The 8553-nt window shown below is 37.7% G+C and overlaps 1 protein-coding gene across 1 annotated transcript; it reads left to right on the top strand.

Moving 5' to 3' along the window:
* The first annotated feature begins 1121 nt into the window (after positions 1-1121).
* Positions 1122-8242, top strand: LOC103031221 (SLAM family member 9-like). The gene is made up of 4 exons (XM_022687135.2): positions 1122-1202; positions 4754-5053; positions 6243-6506; positions 7187-8242. Exons 1-4 carry the CDS (start codon positions 1148-1150, stop codon positions 7402-7404), a joined length of 837 nt encoding a protein of 278 aa, XP_022542856.2. The 5' UTR covers positions 1122-1147; the 3' UTR covers positions 7405-8242.
* The last annotated feature ends 311 nt before the right edge of the window (positions 8243-8553 follow it).

Here is an 8553-nt window from a genome sequence, read left to right as displayed (position 1 = left end):
CCATTTTCATGTGACATGTTCTTGCTAAAAGGTCTCAGGTGTGAACGAGGAGCAGGTGTGTTAAATTTGGTGTTATTGTTCTCACACTCTCTCATACTGGTCACAAGTTTAACATGGCACCTCATAGTAAAGAACTCTCTGAGAATCTGAAAAAAAGAATTTTCCTCTCAGAACAGACCACCCCAGAGTTCACCAAAGAAGCTGAGTCCATGTGTTCAGAGTAAAATCCAGAGACTGGCTTTAGAAAAAAACAGACGCCTGGGTGCTGCCAGTATTGCTGCAGAGCTTGAAGAAGCAGGAGGTCAGTCTGTGATTGGTTAGAACATACGGTGTGCACTGCATCAACTCTGTAAGCATGACTTTTGATCCAGAAGGAAGCCTCTTCTGAAGCTGATGCACACAAAACCCTGCAAACCTTTTCCAGAAGACAAGCAGATTGAGGACATGGAATACTGGAAACTATTCTGGTTCAGATAGTGTAAAGTGTGTGTTGTGCCAGTCAGACGAGAAGTACAGAGAACAGTGTGTCTTGCCTACAGTTAAGCATGGTGGATGGAGTGTCACAGTTTGGGGCTGCAGTTTAGCTGTTTAGATACTTATCTCAAATACTCGCTGCTATAATAATTACCCAGCGGCATGTGGAGCACTGAGTATAAATACCAGCATTTAAGTATTGAAATGAATTAAAATTACTACACTAGTGGTTGTGATAAATTCCGTTGCTATGGTAATTAGTTAAATCAGTGTTTACTAGCTTAAGGAGAAAATTTTCCAGCTTGGCTTCGTCTGTTTTCCCATGTTCTTCTGGGCTCTAAACTGTCTCTGATCACAGAGCTTTAAAAAAAGTTTTCTAAAACAGTTTATCTGCTCACTTCTATTACAACAGCAGCACACTGTTCTATACCTGGCAACCTGAGTGTGGAAATGGCACTGAGGGATTGGAGATGAGCTGATTCAGAGATTAAAAACACACACTCAGATTTCCATTCTGTACCAGTTCTAATAAGAAAACACTGGCTGAAGCTCTGTAGAAAAGAAATATAAGCCTTTAAAATCATAAACGCAGTTTAAAGCAGGGAGGAGTTTCAGAACGAGCTTTAAAAACTTCCTGTTTGAGTAAAATAGGAAGTTTCTAAAACTCTCTGCGATGGAGATGAAGCTGCAGCTGATCTTCACTCTCTCCACTCTGATCTCCATCACAGGTAAAACCTTCTCTAAACTTCATCATTATAGAGAGTAAATATATTTTAGACTGTATCTGCTGATGGTAACGTCAGATACATACAGGGTTTGTAAAAAAAAAAAAAAGCTCACAAACTTAAAAATGTAGAAATAAGTAGAAAATAAGTTGAGTCGATAAAAATGACCCGTGAACCAAATACACCTAAGTTGTTATATTTTGCATTGTGCCAGATACATGTGTTTAGTTCAGTTACATATTAATTAGCACAAAAGTCGACCAAACTACCAATTTTTTTGCTGCATCAAGTAAATATAAAATATATTAAATGTAATGAAAGGAAACACTGAAAATTAAACATACTATTTAACAAATGCATTTTTATTTGCAAACATATTACAAAAAATTGTTATTTTGATGTAAATCTACCAGATTTTAATAAAACATCTACTAGGCATATGGAAGCTACATTAAACGCAACAAATTACTTTAATATGAAATGGTTTCTTTATAGCAGCATTATTGCATATATATAGTGTACTAACCTCTTCAGAGACTGCACTCTGGTTGTGTACTCGTTTCCAAGGTGGAGGAACACTTTTTTTGGACCACTTAAAATATGTATTTTAATTCTTTTTAGATATATTTTATATTTAGTGCATACAGAAGTCCAAAGAGCAGAATGAAGGCGTTACTGTAGTTAGGCAAGTTATCCATTACTTTCTCCTCTTCAAGCACAACTGCAACAATTGCAACGAATCGGCATCTCCTTCACCACTTCAAGAATTCCCATTTTTATTTCCTTCCTCAAAAAAAAAAAAACAAATGACTGTTTTTTTTTTTAAATCAAAACGTTGTTCCCCATCACAGATTTGGTGGAATAAACCTGGGTTTTCATGCATCTTGGCATCATGTTCTCCTCCACCAGTCTTACACACTGCTTTTGGATAAATTTATGCTGCTTTACTCCTGGTGCAAAAATTCAAGCAGTTCAGTTTGGTGGTTTGATGGTTTGTGATCATCCATCTTCCTCTTGATTATATTCCAGAGGTTGTAAATTTGGTAAAATCAAAGAAACTCATCATTTTAAAGTGGTCTCTTAATTTTTTCCACAGAGCTGTAAATATATATACCACATTGACTGAAAACCATAATGTTTATTCACTGAATATAAATTGTATGTTGCATGTAAAAAAAATGCTGCAGCTGATGGCACAATCTATTTTTTTTTTTAAATAACAATTTTTATATTTCAGGCCTTTGTTTTTATATTCACAGAACAAAAGTGAACAAATATTTTTTACAATGTATGTCAAAATAACATAATCTGATTACTCCTAGTAACTTTGGATGGATTTTTGTTTAAGTCACACTAAAACAAAACTACATTATATATTCTGCTGAACTCAATCTTATCTCCACTACTACAGGGACTTTACAGGGGAAGAAAAATGTAAAAAGTGTGTAAGAAGTAACATGATTTATATAGAAGATTATATTGGTCCATTTATTATGAAGTGCTCAAATCCGTTCAGAAACTAATTTTTATACTTTCACATTGTCAGTGGCGTGCCTCGGTGCTTTCCGCTCTGCTTTCCGCTGCCCAGTTGTGGTTGAGTTGTGCTGCTGCTGCTGCTGCTGATGCCGAGCATCACCTTCTGATAATAGGGTGTTTTTTTCTAAAACATGCTCGTCTGTGAGCGGCGTTTAAAAGTTCTGATTCTGGTCTCCCTCCTGTTATCTCTATATGGGTGTAGGAATTTACATGAGAAATTGTAAAGGTTTTAGAGGGCCAGACTAATATACTTAGTTTGGTTTTGCTCAACACAAATACACTGTAGGCCTATGCAGCATTTATAATAACCATTTTACTATAAAAAAAAACAGTAAATGTAAAATTACAATAATACAATAAAATGCAGTGGATTATATAGCACCACAACCTGACATAAAACAGCACGTTTTTTTTTTCGTTTTTCAAAGATCAGCATTGCTTTAACTTTAATAAAGAACAGAATTAATTAATTAAGTACAGCTGCAAAAAAAGTATGTGATTTGTATGTAAGAAAATATAACTTTATTCAGTTGAGAAATAAGTATTTTATTTATTTTTGAGAATTTTTCACTTTTTTTCAGTAGTACTTCACACGTTACAGCCAATAAGATGATCGATCGCGTTGATTTGCGCGGGAAACACTGCTGACCTTTGACCCAGTACTTCCTATAGGGTCAAGCAGTCGTCGTGAGCAGAAGGCGTCCCTGGAAGAGTGCGGAAAAATTAAGATAAAAAGCTGGATTTATGTGATAAAAACTGCAGTTTTGCGAGTAAAGCCTTTAGCTATGTAAACACTGAAGCTGGGTGGAGCTGTGGAACAATCTGTGTCGAACGAGGAGCTTTATTAGCTGAGAAACACGGAGTTTTACATCTGTGAGGTAATTTAATAATATTCACGGCGATAGGCGACTATGCTAAGCTAACCATGTATTTCAATGGGATTAATGTGATGCCTGTGCTTAAACGAGTCAATATAACCTCTAAAAATGAATTCTGACCCGCGAGACTGGGTCACAGATTTAGAGTGGGCTCTATAGAGGCTGAAAATGTGTAGTTTTATTATTTTATTAGTTTTATTAGTGTTATTTGCGTCGTTTTGTAGCCTGTGAATCCACAGGTTGGGCCGCGGGTGACCCGCGAAAAGCGCGCGCCACATACACGCGCGCAGCACAGGCGCGTGCCGCAGGAATTTAACCCCTCGTGCGCCAAGCGGTGCGTTTATCTTTATTTTCTCTGTACTTAAGTTCCAGATATAGTAAATATGTTCAGTTAATTAACGTTTGTGACTTTATTAACCAGAGTTTATTAGCCAAACATTTTTGGACTAACTTAAAAATTGCTCACTAATATTCCCTCCATAAATAGTAAGTACAAATTTGAATAAAAATGTATTTTTTATTACTTTAGCCAAACAAACCGGCAAAAAATGGGGGTGGGGTTTGGTTTAAAGGAGCTATTTTCCTGAAATGAGTTTTTGGAGGAGTGTCTGAATTATTTAGGACAGTTAACATATAGGACAGATTTTTCTTCTAGCCTGTTAAAGGAAGGCAGGTTTTAGTCACAGTTGGTTGAGGTCACAGTAAAGACCCTCATATACTTCCTGTCGCCTACGCTCTCAAACACAATCACAAGAGTTGACGGGTAGTGCCGTCAGCCACAGTCCAGAGTGTCTAAAGACCCTGCGCTGCATCTGCTTTCTCCACAATTACGTCAACTCACGTTAATTCACAGACTGATTAACAGTTCTGATCATTTTCACCCAATTAAAGATTTTTTTTTTCATTTGGTAAACTATTGATTAATTGTATTTTAACAGTAAATGTTTAGCTGTATTTAACACAGCTTTACATATTTATAATTTAATATTTACACATTCTTACAGCTCCAATATAAAAATACAGTACTGAAGCTACAGATACTTATTGTAAAGTATATATAACATGTCCTAAAGTTTAGAAGCATTATGAAATCTGTTCTACAGCAACATGTTTAACATATTCTCTCTTTTCTCTCTGCAGGATCCAGTGATCCAGTGTTCAGAGTGGTCGGAGATTCTTTTCGGCTGGAGATAAATGGATCTGCATCAGAGTTTGATGACTTTTTCTGGGTGTTTAACTCTACTGTTAATGTACAAAAATATTATAAAATATTGAAACATAATACACAGACCCCCCGTTATAAAGACAGAGTGGAGTTTAATGAGGAAACCTGCAGTCTGACCCTGAAGAACGTGCAGAAGGATGATAGTGGACTGTATGAAGTAAAAGCATCCAGTACAGAAAAGACAGCAGTTGCTAAGTATCGACTCTCTGTGTTCGGTAAGTCTTACAAAACATTACAGTCTATCAGACATGGAAGAAATTCATGTACAGCATATTTGCTCAATTTTCATAATTTCCCATAGAGATAGCTGCTGTGCTATTTGAGTTATATTCGGAATGGTTCACTTATTAACTTATGCACTTTTCGCTATACACCATTTGCTATATATTTAATTATAATTAAAATAGTTAACCTGTTTGTGCCTGTTTAAAAACACCACAACACTGCGTTAATAGTGAACTATATAGAGTATTAAATGTATTAAATGAAGCCTCCTCCGATACATGTGAAGTTAGACTCTGCTTCTTTTCGAGCTGCTGCTGCTGTAGCCTTTCAGAGTAGCATCACAGCGCTAACACTCGGAGGAAAGCGCAGCGGCTCGGTTCTGATACATCAGCTCACAGACGCCCTGTGCTGCAGACATCACCCTAGGAGTGATGTGGGGAGAGAGCCATCTACCCGCCCGGGGGGAGCAGGGCCAATTGTGCTCCCTTTGAGCCCCGGCAGCTTGATGGTAAAGCTGCATTAACAGGGGTTCAAACCGGCGACCTCCTGCTCATAGTGGCAGCGCTTTAGACCACTGGACCACTCGTGCCCCCAAAAATATACTTTTAACTAATGATAAGCAAATGTGAACAAATTATTAGTTAATCAGAATTTGACTATCAACAAATGTTTACACATGACCATTTGTTACCAGCATTTATAGTAATATTTAGTAATTTTAACAAATTATTAGCTAATAATAAATTATTAAGTTATAAGAAGTTATAAGATTTTTAAACCTGACAAATGTACATAAGTTACAGTTAATGTTGCCAGTGTGTTTATTAGTATTAAAATGTGAAAAATAAGTTATTAGTCGTTAGTTATTGATATATTAATGAAAGTCATCATAAAGTGTTACCAAATAATCTGCTGCTGTCACAATGCTAAGATAGGCTAGGCTAAGCTACCCTATATATCTACTGTGAAATAAACCAGCCAGTAATTATAAATGGTGTGTTAATTATAAATGAGGTAAAATAACAGGGTGTAAAATAATGCTTATAAAACCACATCTGAGCATTTCTATTAATTCACTATTCATACAACACAATTACTAACTCACTAGTACATCCTACTGCACTTTCCTCTCTCCTGCTGATCTGTGATCAGTTACTGTGGTCTGGTTTGGTTCCTCAGATCCAGTGGAGGCTCCAGTTCTCTCTCTCACTGAAAGCACAGACACCTGTAACATCACCCTCACCTGCAGAGGTCACGACCTCTCGGTCAGCCTCAGGTGTTCTTATAGAACCTGTGAGGAGAAGGAAGTGACATCACCTGGAGGCGTCGCCCTCTCCCTGTATGTACGGGACAGCGTCATCATCTGTAACCATAGCAACCCAGCCAGCTGGAAGCAGAAATCTGTGGAGATGAAAGCATGTAGACACTTCTGTGCTGATACAGGTACGCACACTGATTTACTTATAATCTGTCTTTAACCGTAGCTTCTCCGATACAGCACAGACGAACAGCACAAAATAATCTTATGAACGAATATTTTTAGTGAACTGATTCTAATGATTCAGTTGATCTAAAAGAGCTGCTGTGCTGCATCACTACTAGTTACATTCTGTAAAGAATTAACCAACTCCAAATAGCGGGTTTTTGTAGTCATTTGTAGAACTGTTAGAACTACATACAGGTCTGAAAGCAGGTCGCAGTGCTGGAAAGCAGGTCGCAGTTCTCGCGAGCGTTGGTCGCGGCCGCCTAGTTAAACTTACGGAGTCTGGTTTGAGGTCAGAGGAGCTTCGGCACAGACGCGAGAGCACCGATATTCCTCCTATTACACCTCAATGCAGCGCTGCAGTGAGTTTCAAGCTGTAATTTCACTTCTTTAAAAAGTTCAATAATCAAGGAAAGCCTACCTAGTGGGGCTTTAAGCCTCATCCAGACGGGATTAGGTTCTTGGGTAATTTTCTCTTTTTATGTTTTTTTTTTTTTTTTTTTTTTATCCTCTGTGATTTTATTCCCGTCCGGAACGATCATGTAGGTGTTTTTCTCAGACGTCCTCTGAGAAAATTACTGGCTGAATTATCTACTGTTTTCAGTGAAGATAAACACTGGGTTTATTCTATGTGTTTTAGATGCAGTGTCGCCCCCTGCTGGAAATTCTGCTGGTGAACCTGCTGGTAATTCTACTGGTGAATCTGCTGGTGAATCTGCTGGTGAATCTGCTGGTGTATCTGTGTGTTTACTGACTGCTGGAATTTATTCCGTCATTCTGATCATCCTGCTGTCTGCAGTCATCACCGTTCACATCCGAGAGAGACGCAACAAATCATCTAAACTCAGTAATGATTAGTGATTTTGATTATTCTGTATAAAATCTGCTTAAACAGTTCTTCCTTTAATTTATCACAGAGACTGTAAAAAAGATGGACGCCGTGTCGTTATTCCCATTAATTCAATGAAAAATCTTCCTCCATGTTGGCGATCCTGAAACCCGAGTCTGTAGAGCGCAGTAGAGACCAGAGGAGGAGAAAGACTGTGGAGAGACCCGCCCACTCATTTTAATAACCCCGCCCCTGAGGGCTGCCTCGAGGTCACAGGCTGCAGAGCGAAGCGGAGCAGAGCTGACGGTCTGTTATTGGTCCCGCCCATAACCAGCCCTTTTACAATAACCACACCTTTTTGAATAGAGCTGAATAACGTTTTAAAAATGAATTCTGTGGGGATATAAAAATTGAACAATATAAGCAGAGGTTACACTAGCTGCTGCATTTAAATAAAGGAGGTAGAATTACAGTATATTAGAAAAACAAAACGTGATTGAAAGTTGTTTTGCCTGTTTTTGAAACCTATGGGGATGGGAGGGGTTATACAGCTTTCTGCAACCGAACAGCAGGGGGCGCCCGACCTGTGGTGGCTTCACTTTAGAGAGACAATGCTCTGTCCAGCTGTACACAGTCTATGCAGACTTGTACTATTATACATTACTGAGTTACTAGAATCTCTCTTGAGACCTGTTGCTCCTGGCTCTTCCTCGGTCTCAGCTAGAGCCTTTGCAGTTTACCACTGGGCATCAGGTCCAACCCCTCAGTTTCTGTTTTTAAAACAAGGCTAAAAAAAAAACAATTTTTAGCACTAAGCTTTTTTTTTTAAATCTAATTAACATTTTGTGTTGTTATTATGTATTTGGTGTGTGTTTTTCTCTCTTGGATTGTAATTGTAAAGCATTTTGGTTTTAAATGTGCTTTTTAAATAAATTTTACTTACTTTACACAAAGTGCATTTTTAATATGTGACATGTTAACATGGATGTCTGGTAAAATTTGGTAAGGGTGAGAATTTTAATATTGCCATATATATATATATATATATATATATATATATATATATATATATTGCCGAACTACAACATTTATTTCCAATATCGTGCAGTCCTACACACAACCAGTGTGTATTTTCAGAAGAGGGGTTTTGGGGATTCTGGGAGAAAAAAAACGCAGAA

This window comes from Astyanax mexicanus, chromosome 4 (assembly GCF_023375975.1).
Source record: "Astyanax mexicanus isolate ESR-SI-001 chromosome 4, AstMex3_surface, whole genome shotgun sequence".
NCBI classification, from domain to species: domain Eukaryota; kingdom Metazoa; phylum Chordata; class Actinopteri; order Characiformes; family Acestrorhamphidae; genus Astyanax; species Astyanax mexicanus.
Note: the sequence above shows the minus strand (reverse complement) of the source record. Positions and strands in the feature narration are given on the sequence as shown.